The sequence below is a fragment of the Solanum lycopersicum genome, chromosome 11 (genome assembly GCF_036512215.1).
Source record: "Solanum lycopersicum chromosome 11, SLM_r2.1".
NCBI classification, from domain to species: domain Eukaryota; kingdom Viridiplantae; phylum Streptophyta; class Magnoliopsida; order Solanales; family Solanaceae; genus Solanum; species Solanum lycopersicum.
This window is the reverse complement of record NC_090810.1, coordinates 1707600-1724014: the sequence shown is the minus strand read 5'-3', so window position 1 is coordinate 1724014 and position 16415 is coordinate 1707600. Positions and strand designations below refer to the sequence as shown.

At 32.1% G+C, this 16415-nt stretch overlaps 2 protein-coding genes across 2 annotated transcripts; one reads left to right on the top strand and one right to left on the bottom strand.

Annotated features, from left to right (window-relative positions):
- The first annotated feature begins 444 nt into the window (after positions 1-444).
- On the top strand, positions 445-7240 carry LOC101258022 (uncharacterized). The gene is made up of 10 exons (XM_004249887.5): positions 445-600; positions 761-911; positions 2102-2162; positions 2297-2429; positions 2672-2795; positions 3283-3339; positions 3450-3546; positions 4875-5082; positions 6515-6575; positions 6664-7240. The coding sequence occupies exons 1-10, from the start codon at positions 521-523 to the stop codon at positions 6727-6729; spliced, it is 1038 nt and encodes a 345-aa protein (XP_004249935.2). The 5' UTR covers positions 445-520; the 3' UTR covers positions 6730-7240.
- An 802-nt stretch (positions 7241-8042) lies between these two features.
- On the bottom strand, positions 8043-12709 carry LOC101257721 (uncharacterized). The gene is made up of 4 exons (XM_010314202.4): positions 11774-12709; positions 10404-10562; positions 9614-10294; positions 8043-9438 (listed from the first exon to the last, which is right to left on the bottom strand). The coding sequence occupies exons 1-4, from the start codon at positions 12104-12106 to the stop codon at positions 8320-8322; spliced, it is 2292 nt and encodes a 763-aa protein (XP_010312504.2). The 5' UTR covers positions 12107-12709; the 3' UTR covers positions 8043-8319.
- Between the last annotated feature and the right edge of the window lie 3706 nt (positions 12710-16415).

The following is a 16415-nucleotide window of genomic DNA, read 5'->3' as shown; positions in this document are numbered from 1 at the left end:
ATCTTACTCATCTCGCTCGTCTCCCTCCCCCTTTACGTATATCTGATGTAAAAATACATTTATCTATATATCTACTTCAATATATATATGGTAGTGAACTCTTTATAAAGATAAAATATGTATTTATTTGAAAGTATATATAAAATTAGGATATATCGTATGAATGTATGTCTAATAAGCTAGATTCTCCAAAAATTTTTTTAACTCCGTTTCATATTAGTCGGCTCCTATTAACCTAACACACTCATTAAAATGATTTAATTTGAAGTGTATAGTCTTAAGATAAAACACAATCCTGTCTATTTCAATTTGTTTGTTTTATTCGATTTGACATGAAATTTTACTAAGTAAAGTTATTTTAAATTAAAAATATATTAAATATACTTAAATATTTCTTAATCTTAAACTTTTATCGGATCGTATAAAATTAAACGGACGGAGTAATTTCACCGTAAAAGAGTGGCACAAAAAAAGGGACTATTACAGAGTGCGAGTGTTTCAGTAGCTCCTTTTATCCTCCATGGGTTATCGACTTCATCATTTTAATCACATTTTCCCCATTTCCAGGACCTCCTTCTCCTCTTTTCGCTTCAATCTCAGGTGAGTAATTTTTTTTTTCCACATTTACATACGCTTAATGTTATCATTACAATGAAAAATACGAATTATTTGCAATACATTTGTCTATATGTATGTAACCAATTTTTTCTGGATTTTTTTCGGGTTTAATTGATGACCCATTTGGTATATGTGTGTGTAGAGTGTGGTGTTGCAGTCAGAGTGGTACAAATCAGGGGAAAATGGAGCAAATAGTTGTTAATGGCTCAGAGTCACAAGTTGTAGTGGATGATTCTAGTTTGTTGCAAAAGAAAATGTCTGCAATTCGACTTGGGGGTCATGCAAAGCTACAGGTGAATCTTACATTGTTGGGCTTTTTGGTTTTGTTATGTTGATGGATTATGGTGAGAGTGATGAATGATTTGGATTAGTCCCAAAAGTTATGAACTTTTATGTGTTTGTTCATGTTTAATTTCTTATCTCTTGTGTATATGTACTACCTTTGTCCCAATTTAGTCTCTTCATTCTAAGTTGCGTGAACTTTTCACTTTTGATGCTGCACCATGTCGGATTATCCAAAAATACACTACTTTTGGAGAATACGACAAGCATTGAGTTACACTTTTGAAGGGTCTGAGCAACATATATTAGTTTGATTGAACAAGGAGTTTATGGAATAAATGGAGACTTTTGAATCTGGTGGTCTTAAATTAAAAACGAGTGTAGTCCTTTAAATCTTGTGGTATTAAACTTGACAAGTAGAATGCTGGAATTGGAAAACTTACTATACATAGAAAGAGACGCTCTTTTTCAGACAGACGAAAGAGGAAAGTAAGACACTTAAATTGGGACATAGGGAGTACTTTTTTGGGAGTGGGGGATGGGGGATGTGGAGTGTTAATTTTAAGACATTGTTGTTTTGCTTGTTAATCTGATCAATGGAACTTTTGTTAACTGTATAATACAACATTTCTCCGTGAAGAGAGTTGTTATCTAGGGAGTAGTAATGTTGGTCTTGGGTGTATATATGTAGAACTTCATCGATAACTTGTTATTTCACTATTAAAGCTTCATTGGTTATCTTGTGTGTGAGGAAGGTAGCTTTAACATTCTCATGCTTCTTGGCTGTGATGTTAAGTTTGTGATTAGGTAAACTTGTAAGTGGTTAGTTGACCCTGTACTGACATATACTAATCCCTAGGTCCTTATATAAATTACGACAAAAATGTGTATCTTAGGTGTTAGTTGCTTGCTAGCAGAATATACTTTTAGAAGTCTAATTTAAACGATTGTATTTGTCTAAGTCATGGCATGCCTCCGGGAAAGTTCTGTTATCCAGGATCAACTATACACACCTTTCTGAAGTTTCTATTATGTTGGGCTCCATGTTTTGTTTGACATATGTACAAAACTATTAGCATTTATTAATGTTAAGTACTTATCTTAGCTAGAGTCTCGATCATTCACACACATACTGTGCTTCTTTTACCTTGTTCTAATTGTTTTTTTTTCCTTTTACTTACTGGCTATATCAACATTCTAGGTAATTGCAGATTTTGATGCCACATTGACAAAATTCCGGGTCAATGGTTGCCGAGGCCAGAGTATGTTATCCACTTCATAAAACATTATTCTCTTACAATATCTTGTCTGGAACAGACAGCTATTCAATAGCATACAATTTGATATACGTTCTTCGGTCACAAGTGAGGACTTGTCAAAATAACTAATTTTGTAGGCAGCCATAACGTTTTACAACAGGAGGATCCTGAGTACAATGACAAGAGGCAGAAGTTGTATGAGTATTATCATCCCTTAGAATTTGATCCGACAATTCCCCTTGATGAGAAAGCCAAGCTCATGGAAGAGTGGTATGTGTTATGATTTTTTGCTGCTAGAATCGGGTCCAAACTTGTGTGATATATTGCATTTTGAGTTATTGACAAGTGAAATACATAATAGAAGTTCCCGGATAATATTTATATTTTATCGTAAGAGTAGTAGTATATCCAGCACCCTTATCTAAGAAAATGGGACCATCATTGGATTGGTGAAATTTAAAGGGATTGTAGTACCTTGGCCTATGTGTTAATGTCTAATTTATTTTCTGCAGGTGGGGAAAAACACATGCGCTTCTCATTGAAGGAGGCGTAACATACAATGGAATTCAAAATTCTGTGGCTAAAGCCACAATTGCATTCAGGGATGGTGTAACTGAACTTTTTGAACTTTTGGAGGTAGAGTATAGCCACTATCAGTTGTTGTTTTCTTAGACATCTTGGGATGATGTTGATGAAGGCCATGCAACAAATATGAACCATTGTGATTTTCTTGTGTCATCTAAATTATTAAAAAGAAATTTGATGGGATTAGTTTATCAAAAAGCCAGGGAATAAATAATAGGGTCATTCCAAGCACTCAAGAACCTTGAGGAAATGTCTTGATTATTTTCTTTTCTTCTGTTTTTGTTTTTTCGACTTTGGGAAGTCCTAAAATGTAAGGCTCAACCACAGCTCAAATGTTGTTTTAGTGAAAGTGAAATTGAACAGTGATATTACTAAATAATGTGTTGGATTCCATTTTCTGTAGTTGCAAAATTTATGCTAATGCCGAATTTAGTAGTCAATTTATCCCAGAATAGCTCTTTTCGGAAGAATTTCCTTTTGACCTTCTACTATCTCATGTGATTGCTTCAGTAATGAGTTGGGATTGTTTCGTATGCAGGAAAAAGGTGTTCCTGTTCTTATATTCTCTGCAGGTTTAGCTGACATAATAGAGGAGGTTAGTTCTTAAGGATTATCAGTGGTCTTGATGCATTACAGGTGTATGTGATCCTGTTATGTTTGTCCAGTTTGGCTTTAGATATGATTCTCGTTTTCTTGATCTGCCAGGTGCTGAATCAGAAAGTTCATAGATCTTTCAAGAATGTTAGAGTTGTCTCCAACAGGATGGTGTTTGACAAAAATGGTCACCTACAGTCATTCAAAGGTATCACCTATCACCATTTAGAGGTGCTTTTTACTTAACAAATTCCTTCAAACAGTTCCCATTGATGGTTAGGTTCATTATGTGTATATCTGTGTAGGTTACCAAATTTTAGCTATACTTCTAAAGTTTAGGAATTGGCCACTGGTTGTAAGTTTAAGCTTCAATGGAGGAATACTCTGCAGTTAAGCTAAAGTCTGACATATTCACAAGATGTATTGCAGTGATAGGGATGCTAAGGTGGATGTTTCGGTCCATACAAGATTAGATAAGATAGGTATGACGATATTGCAAGTAGCATGCATTGAGGATATAATGAGAGAACGTCGCTTGTGATGTTTCGGTCATGTCATGCAACGACCTATAAAATGCACCGGTCCCCATAGGTATGAAACTATAGTGAGTGAAGGTGTTAAAAGGGGACGAAGTAGACCTAACATAATATGGATGGATGTTGTCTAAGACCTAAGATTTCTTGGAATCAATACAAACTTACCTAATGATAGGACGTAATCGAAGAAAATGATCCATATAAGCGGGTATCACTAGTTGGAAACAGGTTTTAGTTTTGTCAATACATTGCTTTTGAATCTATTGCTCTTTATGAGTATTTTGATCTTTATCATAGATTAATATGACAAAAAAAATATAGAGAACTTGTACTATTGCCATTTTTAAAAATATTTAACTAATTTTTCACCTTGTAAAAGCTTAAATGGAGACACATGGTCAAAGGTGATTCACATATCCAACCTCTACTTGTTTGAGATTGAGATGTAGTTTTTATTGTTATGATTGGTAGGGGTAAGTGTAAGATTTAGGGAGCCACTTGTTTGAGAGAGATCCTAATTTGCCTTATAAGAAAAATTGCTTACCTGTATTGCAATGAAGTAGATTGGTACATTAAAGTACTGTTGATTGATTGATTGAAACAAACAAAGATGAATTCTTTTATGATCTTTTGAGTATTAATTTGTTCCACTTATAAGGACTAACTAAATAGGGTTAACCCTCCATGAATTTGGATATTTATAAGGCTAACACAAGTGCGGAAATCTAACATATGAAATAACCTGAACACTAAAAGTCTACATAATTAAGACTTCTGTATGTAATATAGATTAGTTTAGTACTGGAGTTCAATCCTGTAACCAAGTAATTGGTTAGACATATTTGACAAGTACTTACTGGTAGATACCAAGCTTTTACACATATTTGGTCAGTACTGGAACAGCAAGCTTACAAGCAAAGCCAATTGTACATATTTTTCTTGTATTGTGGTCATTTTACATCTTTGTTTCTAAAATTAAGAACATTACTGATACCTGCAGGTAAGACAATCCATGTACTCAACAAGAATGAGCATGCACTTGACATGGCTGCACCACTTCATGATCACCTTGATGACGTGAGTGGACTGAGTGATGAGAAATCTGCATTAAAAAAGAGAACTAATGTGCTACTTCTTGGTGACCACATTGGAGATTTGGGAATGTCTGATGGCTTAGACTATGAAACAAGAATATCTGTGGGTTTTCTGTAAGTATATCAATTCATGTCTCCTTATTCATCAAATTTAAACAATACTGAGATATCATGGAACTCGACACTGCTCATAGAATGAAGTCATTTTTGTTTTGCTTTATCTCACCTCGAGTTGGTTATGTTGATATCCAAGGTAAATGGATTGTAATTATAATTGTTTCAAGTTGTAACTCCTTAGGAGAATTTAAGTATCACATCCTATAATTGAAGTAGGAATTGTTCCACTATCATTGGATTTAAAATCTTTTTCAGCTAGAAGGCTTTGAGCCTTTCTAAGAAAAGTTTCCATATTTAGAGTTGTTTAACATTTTCAAGTCATGAACATTAAGATGAAACAAGTTTATATTGAAGGCATACAAAACTGTAATCCAACTACAAACATTTATCCCAACTCTCTAAACGGATTGACAAGTCCTAAAAGCTGAAGTGAAGGAAATTGCGACTGTATGAAATACAATAGTGAGCATCAATTCTCTCTCAACCCACTTTTTATCCTCTGAAATCTTGGACGAGTTCTAGTTAGACAGTTGACACATTGTCCTATGAATTGATATTCAATGGTTAGGAGACGACTTACCCCGCTGCATGTGGTGCTCCCTCCCTAACTAGTCTGGGTAGGGAGAGAGTGAGGGTATATAGTACCAAGCCTTGCCCCTTCTTTTTTGCTAAGAGGTAGTTTTTACTCTGTGAATTTGTGGCTTACAAGTTATCAAAGGAGCAATTTTTGTATTCCTACCTCATATTTTTAATCTTTTCAAAGGTCAAGCTTCCAACATAATACTTTTTACTCTTTTGAAAACATGAAAAACTATTTAAATTGTGGATTTTGTTAAGTTTGAGATTATTAGGTGGTTGTTCACTGATTGCCTGCTGAAGTTTGAATACATATACCTTCCCAGAAATCTTTTCCCTAATGGTTTGACAATATATTTTCTTACATTAGGAACTTCCAATTTTTTGCATTATAACTTTTTGCAACATTTTTTCATTTTTCTCACTCAAAAAAATTTAACATTTAAAGAGTCATTCATATGGGGCTCTTGGTTTGACTATGTTTTTCAACTTATTCACAAATTCATTTAGAGCATGTCATTAAGAATAAAATGAACAATTGTAGACATGTTTAAGTTATACTTCTTGGGTTATAACAAAATAGATCCTCAATATGCTATCTTTTCCTGATAAATGCTTTCCATCTTTTATGACAAAATGCAAAGGGTGAAAGCCCCTGTTTTTATTTAGAGAATGGTGTGGAATTCAGCATTTGTTGAAGTTTGCTAGTACCGAGTTCAGAAAGCATGAGAACAAGAAAAGGCTTACAGTTTTGCTACATTCTAGTTATGTTGATTTAATGTCTAATTTTCCTGTAGCATATATCTGCGCTTTTAATATGTGGTAGTTGCTAAACATAAAGAGATTGTTGCAGGAATGACAGAGTGGAAGATTCTCTAGAAAGCTACCGAAAAGCTTTTGACATTCTCTATCTGGTAAGAAATTCTATTATACACTTTTAGTTCGATTAATTCTACTACTCTAAATTGCCTTGTGGACTCTCATCTTTTTGTTATATTGTAGAATGATTCATCCATGCATGGAGTGCTCAAGCTTGCGACTCATCTCTGTTCAACAGAAAGCGATTGAATTGCATGCATTGCTCGTAGCAAGGCTCTGTTCCCTATATTGGATTTGCAAACAGCACACGAATGACCTCTACTTTTATACATTCTTATAAGAAATTGTGTCAAGAAATTCTCCATTCAAGATACATAGCAGCACTCCTAATATCGACAGCTTCTCAACATTTGTTGTCTCCATCAGGCACTACCTCAATCTAGGCATGTTTACAGGATTCACTTGCAGAGAATGGATAGTAATCTCCGCTTTAGAGTAGATTGATTTACCTTGGGAAATAATTCATTTGGGAACTCGTTGTATTGCTCTATAGCTGATAATGTAGCTTGTTGCAATTCACAATGAGTGGTGATTCCTTTTATAAGGATTCTTAGAACCATTTTTAATAACATTTAAAGACCACCTACCTTACAAGGTACTGATGATACCTCTAAGCTGCTATAATAACTGGTGTATCTAGTAATTTCTTGTACGTTGTTTATTTCCTTGTTCGAGTATGAACGCTTAACTCCTCTCTTCACCCCCATTTACTCGTAAATTGTTTCTCTTTATGAGTTTATCTTCCACAAATATTCAGGTTAAGTTGCATTTTATTTTGGCATCATATTGTTAGAGCAATGTTTCCTGCATGGAGGGAGAGACTACCCTTGGCAGATGATGAGTTGCTGATCCAAATAACAAAAAGGAGTAAGTTCCCCATTGTTAAAAATTGGTGAGACATGCCCTTTAAACCCAATTCAATCTTAACATTCTGTCTCATTATCAGTGTCAAGATATGATTAAACTCTACTAATTCAGAGTTGCACCTGGTAGGTCAACTGAGGCCTAAGGGAGATGGAAGGCTTCCGAGAAAAAGGCATAAAGGAATCTCAACCATCATACCACATTTTCTTGGTGAGTAATGTAAATCTTTTTTATTTGGTTAAAATATATACTAGAGCCTACAAAGTGCAAATGGAACCAAACCATAGACGTTGCTAAAACTTTCTTAAACTTCGTGTCAAAGTGTCAAGTTGAATTGAGACAGAGCAAGGGCGAGTGATGTATGGCATAGTGGAGTTTTCCTGATTCATATTCCCGCCTAGTTTACAGGCCATAACTAATGTTCTATTCTATGCACCCTAAAGTTATTTCATTTTATAAGATATCAGAGGAGTTGAGTTGAAGCTTCCAATCTATGTGCACAGGTCAATTTAATAGAAAACTAGTTCTGTCAATCCTGTATGCTAAGACAGCAGCAAATACTGTGTAACAAAAACATTGTGTTGTTTGTATTATGATGATCCAACTGATGGTCTAGAGACAAATGAAAAAGTTGAGAGTAGTATAGAAGTCATATACTTATTATTTATGTTGTCCCTCTTTGAGAGAACAGAAAAAGTACCATACTCTTGGACATTTCCATAGTCATTTACATTGGCACATCCCTAGATAACTGAGGAAGAAAACATCAACAAGAGTCACTAAGCCAGTTGCAACTTGCAACATGTATTAAAGAAAAGATATATGGCATTCCCTTCATTCCTAAATTAGATGTAGAAACACAAAAAGAAGGATTAGTGATGTTAAGTTTGTATACTTGGATTTACTAATCATCGCTTACTCCACTGCTGCTGACATTGGTAATGCCAAGCTGTTATCAGTCAGTTCTTCCGAGGGTGATTCCAATTCCAGCTGAGTGTCAAAGCTCTTTGTATAGTGGAACTCAATTTGCAGCCTCTGATGAAGTGGTGTAGATGCCATCAACCCTTTCTTCACATCAACTTGTAATTCCCTAATGGGGATTGCTGCCAAAAAACTCTTAATGTACTGTTTGCAAGCCTCTTTACCTTTGCAAACAAGGCTCGCTTCGTCCTCATTTTCAGGTACTTTATCCCTGAAGGAAACGACTGATTCTTCCATCTTTTCTTTGGTGTTATTAGAGACAATCTTCCCTTCATTAGAAGCAGCCTGCTTCTTATCAGTTTGCTCCTTTTTAGTGCTAGCTGGTTTCTCATCTGATTGTTGACTCGTGTTAGGTAGCTGCAAGATTGTAGTGTCTCTGTCAAATTTGAGGATGAAAGCCTGATTGCAGCCTTCATAAAGTCTCTCACCAAGTGTATCGATGATATAGTATGCATCTCGTTCAACCTTGAGGATGAAGAAGTGGTCATTCCAACTCACAATGTAAACAAAGCACTCGCCATGACTGGGACTGTCTTGAACAGATTTAGAAATCTCATCCCAAATGTTGTCAAAGGACATGGCATCTTTCAGAAAATCGAATCCCTCATCTTCGATTCCTTCAGGATGAAAAAAACCAATGAATGATTTCTCTGGGACTACTGAGAGCGGGCGTACTTTAGCCTGGACCACTGTTTCGAGGTCAAAATGCTTATCTGGGAAACGCTCCCTGTACGTCTTGTTTTCACAGAGATTCCTCCACTCTAGTGAACCTTCACGGATAAGACTGTCGAGTTGGGACTTGATAGGCATTTCTTCAGGGTTGGAATGGAACCAATCAGCAATCACAGCAACCAAAGCTGTACAAGCACTTTCACCTGCAGCCCGTTCATTTCGTTGATCAATTGAAGCAAAGAAGACCTCAGTCTGCAGCTTCATCTGCCCATCACGGCTTACTATCTCTTTCTGCTCCCAACTACCAACAGCAAAACTGTCTTCTCCAAACTCGGAGACTGAAAATTCATTGGCAGTTGAACTTTCCTCAGATTTATTCCACTGCAAGCAAGATAGTTATATTAGAGCTATAGAAGTATGCAAGGCAGTGAGGTAAGTTATCAATGTCTGGAAGCTCATCACGAGGTGATAAATAGTATTCCACTGTGCAAATTCACTTGGGTGCTGGACAGATCATAGATTAAAAAAACGGAAGTAAGAGAAGATGGAGACATACCCCTGAAGAAGACTCATCGGATGAACTAAGCTGCCGGCGATCAAAATCTATATCATCCCCACCTTCCTCTCCATAATGCTTCTTCAACAACGGCTCCCCTTTGGGTTTAGGAGATCTGAAGCTTAAGTTTCTCTTCTTCCAGGGGAGAATTTTGCGTTTTGAAATTTGCTGTGAATATTGATTATGACCTTCTCCAGTTGCACCCTCGGCATACACACGCCGTGCAACGGATTTGTGATGACTATAAAAGATCAAATCATCATCTTCACTGCCACTCGTGTTTGTGTAGCATGATCCACCAGCATGCTTCGCATAGGCAAGTGTTTCATAACTGAATGACTTCCGCAGACTCGTATCCTCCTTCACTTCGTCTGATTCACCTTCCTCCGAATCACCTAGTGAATCTGTATCAACTGGATATACCAAATCAGTATCATCACTTCTGACTGAGTTCCTTCCATCACTGCCCTCCTCTTCATGACATGCCTTCTTTCGTCGCATAGTAGATAATCCCTTGAAAAATTTCACTTTCTGCAGACCTGCTTTCAAAGCAGAAAGCTCATTTCTGTCTGTTGACGAAACCTCTGCAGGGGAAGGAGATACTGGAGCAGACATGACGAACTTTGGCATCGTTTCTGAGGCTTCTTGAGCATTCCCCAATTCAACAAGATTGAGAGACAACTGCCATATACAAAATCTACCATGTCAACCAAAAATAAGGAAAAAAAGGGACTATCGATGTAGATCAACGAACAAAGTAAGATCAAGCAAGCAATTTTGTTTTGCTTACACAAAGCGAAAGGTTGTTCTTATTGCCGCCACTATACGCTTCCAAGGGAATGACTATTTCAATTTCTTCTTTTTCCCTAGCTTCTGAAGCAAAATCTGCAATGTTCAATGATGCAGCAGCAACTTTGGGGACTTTATGGTTCGATCGTTTATTCGTAACCTGTTTTAGAATAAACATGAATAAAGCAACTTCATATCACAAGTATGGAATTGAATAAAACAGTGAATGAAAAGACAAAAGATGCTATGCTGTATGAGCATAGAAAGCAACTAAAAAAAAGGCTGAACTTTTCTTCTTTCCTTTTTTGGGTTAATAAATCAAACTTCCCTCTGAATTAGAAAACAAAAGATGCTAGATAAGCAAAGAAAACAACTAAAGAAAGGCATATTCTTAAGTGCTAAATATCATTTGCCAAAATATTAAAAAAAAAATATACAGAATATGCCAATACTATATTTTCACAAAATGTATAGCCACATATATAGAAAAGTTAATATAAGTAGGTATGACCATCCATATTACAACACTATTAAAACAACCACAAGCTATTAAGGTGGGTCCAACATAAGTAATCACTAATTCCAAAAGGCTTAATTAGCTTTTTTGACTACCACAACATGTTTAGAATAGTATCTTCATTATCTAAGCTAAATAAAAAAAAATACTTTTAAGAAAATGCATTGAAAATTAGGTTACTATACTGTTTAAAGGAAGAACATCAAGGGGAAATTCATTATTTCTAATCACACTTGTGTTTGTCATCAAACTCAAAGTGAAAAAAAAAAGATTTGGTGCTGAGTCCATCATCAAACCAAACTAAAACAAAGGAATTCTACTAGTTTAAGGAGATTGAGGATATATCGGAAAATGTCTTTCTATCTCACGAGGTAGGGGTAAAATCTGCATACACAATACCTCCCCATACCCCACTTATGCGATTACCCTGGCTATGTTGTCCTTGTCAAGAAATTATGCTATTTGATTAAAAATAATCATGATTGGATGTTTTGAAGGACAAGATCAAACAAAAAACAAAACAATATTTCTACTAGTTTTAAGGAGATTCAACAAATTATACTATATGATCAAGTTTCATGACATAACAATGATGAAGAAAAGCTTAGTCCTTTCTAATTTCTTACACCTACAAGACAACATAGACACAAATTCATAGCCCCAATAAAAAGTCAAGCTTCCACACCAAAAGTCAAGGCCTTTGATCAATTCTCAATAATTTGTTGATGGGACAGAAATCTCAGCAACAACAGTATACCAAGATCAAATTTTTAATCTCTCTTTTTTTATTTTTTCAATTCTAAAAAACAACCAAACAAGAACAGCAAAAGAGGTAATAAGCAAGGATATCTCACATTGAATACTGTAAAAGAAACCTCCCAAGGATGAAATGCAATCTCTTTGGATACATTAAAGTTGCAAAAACTTTGAAACTCCTCATTCCAATAAACAACTCCATCATCCTTCAAAGACTCTTCCTTTGTGAAACTCTTCTTAACATTTTTCCTCTTTAGAGAACTCAAAGTCAAAGAATTACCCTTTGAGCCTTTCCACTTGATTTCAACAACCAATCTTTGAAAATCTTGAGAAAAGTTTAGACCTTTAACACAATTCACAGTGATTTTAGCCTCAAATTTCTTTGAAGCTATTTCAGGCCATGGCCTCCACTTCATCATTTTCACAACCATCCCTTTGAATTCACAAACAAAAACTAACAAATACTCAAAAGGGTCCTCAACAAACACTAAAAAGATTCACACAAAACAATCAAATACTCAAAAGGGTCCTCAACAAACACTAAAAAGATTCACACAAAACAATCAAATACTCAAAAAGGGTCCTCAAGAAACACAAAAAAGATTGACACAAATCAAACAAATACTCAAAAGGGTCCTCAAAAAAACTAATAAATACTCAAAAGGGTCCTCAAGAAACACAAAAAAGATTGACACAAATCAAACAAATACTCAAAAGGGTCCTCAAAAAACACAAAAAGATTGACACAAAACAATCAAATACTCAAAAGGGTACTCAAGAAACACAAAAAAGATTCACAAAAATGAAGAAAAAAAAGGAGGTTTCTTTGAATTGGGAGATCAAAAAGAAAGGGGGATTAAAAGGGAATTTGTAATTTCATGAAAAAGAAGAATTGTTTTATGAGTTATGCAGAACCACTCTGGCTTTTTTTTAGAGAGAGAAAGAGAGGACACAGAGAGAGAGAGGCCGGCATTGTAAAAACACCTAAGAAGTAACGTCTCTATTTCTAGTGGAATTTTATGGGTGTTTGTCTCACACTATTCTTCCTCTTTTTGGTATTATATAATTAATAAGTTTTTGACTAATTCAGATTTTCATCGTGTAAATTATAAATTTTTATTTTTATTAATTAATCTAAATTCATGTTATAAATCAAAAGCATTTTTTTTTTATATATTTAGGACTTCAAATTAAAATTTCTTATTAAGAAAAAAAAATTCAATCCAATACACCATAAATGAGTTTTGGTCAATTGGATCAAGTATATCCATTGCCAATTACTTGAAATGTAAATATAATTAAAAAATCATTTTCTTAAGATAATAATTTCCTACAACAATACAGATGTTTAATCAAAAATAAATTATTTTAAAACAAATTATTTCATATAAAATAATTTTGATATTTTATCATTAAATTATTATATTTTATACCACACATGAAATAAGTCCTAACTTTCTCATGACTTGTGTCAATTAGATTAAGTATATCCGTTGAAATTCCACTTAATAAAGACTATGGATAATATAGTATAAACAAAATTTACTATCACTTCACTACTACATAAAAATAGAAAAAATATTTTTTAAAAATAAAAAATTAATTTAATTTTTATAAGATAACAATCTCCAAGAAAATCTAACTAGATTTATGTGTCATATTTTTAAGGAAAAAAATATAGTAACAATAATTTTAGGTGCAAAGGTACATTGAACTTTCCTTTGGCTTCCCGGTATTATTTGCATAAGGTATGTTTGAAAGTTTTTGAGTGATTTATAAATTAATTTTTTTTAAAAAAAAAAATTAGGGATAATTTTTTTTTATAAACAATATTTGCCTTAGGTATCTTGAAATCTTTAGAGGAATTTAGAAACTACTTTTAAAAATAACATTTTGGTGATAACTACATATTTGAATAGAGAATTTTCTCTAAGTGAATATCAATTATGAAAATCCTATTAAAAGGTATTATAATTGAATATAATTATTCAATTTTAACATGTTTATTTGACCAAGTAATACAATATTTTTTTTATTACAAGGCTACTTAAATGATAATTCTTCTCACATTTTGCCACACAATATTCAACCTAATCAGAAAATTTCGTTTTATAATTTTTGAATATTTAAAATTTTTATTTTTAATAGTAATTCAATGTAATTTGATTTTTTAAAAAAGGGTCCAAACAAGAACTTAAAATTGTATTCCTTTCGTTTCTATTTAATTGTCACCATTTAAATTTTATGTTCACTAAAAAATTAAATAATTTTATCGTTATACTTTTATTTAATATTTTCTTAAAGTAAATTTTTTAATAAATAAACATAAATTAATTTATATCGAACAGAGGGAGTACTTACTCAGAAGTTTCCCTTATTATTCCAATAAATGAATCATGTGCATAAAATCTAGTCAATTTAAGAATCTTATACTAGTACCATATGGTTGTGTTAATTACCATATATTTGCAAAGTCACATCATATTCAAGAATCAAATATTATTAAAGATTTTTACTTTTTTCAGGACAATAATAGAAAATTTGTAACATATATACCAATAAGTTAATGCATATATTTACTTTTTTAAAAAAATAATACATAAAATTAGTTTTCAATTTACCTAATCTTTTTAAGATAAGTTTTAAATGAATTCGGGATTTTAAATATTTTCAATATACCTAATCCTTTTAAGATAAGTTTTCAATGAAATTAATAAATAGCAAATTCATGACAAATTCAAAAATTAATTTTTATTAAATAGCATAATCTTTTTTTTTATTTATGATAAGCTCTCAATGAAATCTAACCAGATTCTTGTGTCATGGACTTGTTTGGATTTTCCTTCTCTTTTTTTTGCAATTAGAGATATAGATAAGATTTTAAAATTTATTTACACATTCATATATGATGTGTCCAATTTGTCTTTATATTTTATTTTATTTATATGAAATCAATAACATATTTAAAGTATTTTAATTTTTTAATTTTATATTTGAATTAGTAGGTGTATGGTTTTTTTTTTACAAACATACGCACACTTTAATTATTAATTATTTTCTTTTTCTCACGTAAAGACAATGATATTTCAAACAGAAAAAAAAACAATTGATAATTGAAGTATGTTTTTATAAACAATTAAAAAATTATCTCACACCTAATAATTCACATATGAAACATGAAAACGATATATATACTTTAGATGTTTTTTTTTTTATCAATTAACTCTTTATTTTACTATTTAATCGTTACATATTTAATATCAAAAGTTTATCAATTTATCGTAGGGTTGCTTTTGAAATTAAATAAATGTGTTTATAATATTGTTGTTGCCGCATATGCTCTCTTTTTTTCACTTTTAATATTTACAAGTTTATCTAAATTATTAATTAGTTCACCGTTTAATTATTCATATGTTATGTTAAGTTTGCATCGAGTATTTCAAATTTTGGGAGATTGTATAGTTCTAAATAGTCTAAATATAACATATTTCTTATGTATAAAGGAATGAAAAATGCACATTTATTTAATTAAATATTAAATATATTGAATCATATGTCATAAAAACTAAAATTTAAGAATTTATTAGTAGGACCAAACATGCTAATTTATTAGGCAATAAACATTCTTATTTATGGTATGTTAACATTAATTTGGCCATTTCAAAAATAAATTATATGTTAATTGTTAGATCCTCTAATTTTGTATAAATGTAGAATGTTTTATTTTATTTTTTCTTCTATTTTAGTGGATAAAATTGAAGCAGTGATATGACCACACAAAAATTAGATGGTGGTTTAGGTAAAGTCCATCACTTAATAATTTTAAAATAAATGAACTACTCAAATTTGTTTAATTTTATGGTATGTTAACATTAATTTGTCCATTTCAAAAATAAAAATAATTGGTACATTGTCTACATAAGAAGAAAATAAAACGTATTGTAACTTTAATGTGAGTTTTGCTTTATTTATTAGGTTGTATTGCCCCTTTCACTTTGTGTTTTATATCTGTATTAAAGTTTAATTAAATTTAAATTTTCGTAAAAAAAATCTTAATAAAGGATAAAATATTGTCTAATAAAATTGATTTCATATTTAAACTCAAACCCAAACCCAAATAATAATTTAAGATTTAAAAAATATACTTACGACTCCGTCACAACGACAGTGTCCTTTCACACTTACGTTTAACAATTGAATATGTCAAAAAGCAAAAGTTTTCCATGCTATTGCAATCCGTCATGCAATATAAGCCAAATGTAAATGCACAAATAAAAGAAGAAAAAAAAAATTAAGAGTTATCCTAATTTTATCTTGTCAATTAATTTTATATAGGTAACTCGATAATTAATTATTTTAATGCATCAAAGTTACTAGATTAATTTTCGTAACAAAATAATCTTTAATTAATTTTATTGAATATCATGAAAATCAATTATTTTTTAGAAGGAAGCGAATGAGATATTTTCTACCATATAGTTACATTTAATTTTTTCCATCGTTTTCCCCTTACCCTTTTATAATAAAAATAAATAAATAATAACAGTCAAATAATATTTTTTTCATTTAATAGTTGACATTCACATTTAATTCGAAATTGAATTTGATTTTTCATATAGTAAATACTTTTCTTCTTAACAAAAGAGACTCTATATCAACACGATAAACGATAAATGTCAATATATATATATATATATATATATATATATATATATATATATATATATATATATTCTCATG

Excerpts from the sequence above, each read along its gene's own strand:
- LOC101258022 (XM_004249887.5), top strand. The coding sequence starts at position 521 with ATGGGTTATCGACTTCATCATTTTAATCACATTTTCCCCATTTCCAGG. Across the intron at positions 3,547-4,874 it reads TCACCTACAGTCATTCAAAG|GTAAGACAATCCATGTACTC; the intron begins GTATCACCTATC and ends TGATACCTGCAG. Across the intron at positions 6,576-6,663 it reads CTTTTGACATTCTCTATCTG|AATGATTCATCCATGCATGG; the intron begins GTAAGAAATTCT and ends GTTATATTGTAG.
- LOC101257721 (XM_010314202.4), bottom strand. The coding sequence starts at position 12,106 with ATGGTTGTGAAAATGATGAAGTGGAGGCCATGGCCTGAAATAGCTTCA. Across the intron at positions 10,563-11,773 it reads TTTCTTTTACAGTATTCAAT|GTTACGAATAAACGATCGAA; the intron begins GTGAGATATCCT and ends ATTCTAAAACAG. Across the intron at positions 9,439-9,613 it reads CCGATGAGTCTTCTTCAGGG|TGGAATAAATCTGAGGAAAG; the intron begins GTATGTCTCCAT and ends TCTTGCTTGCAG.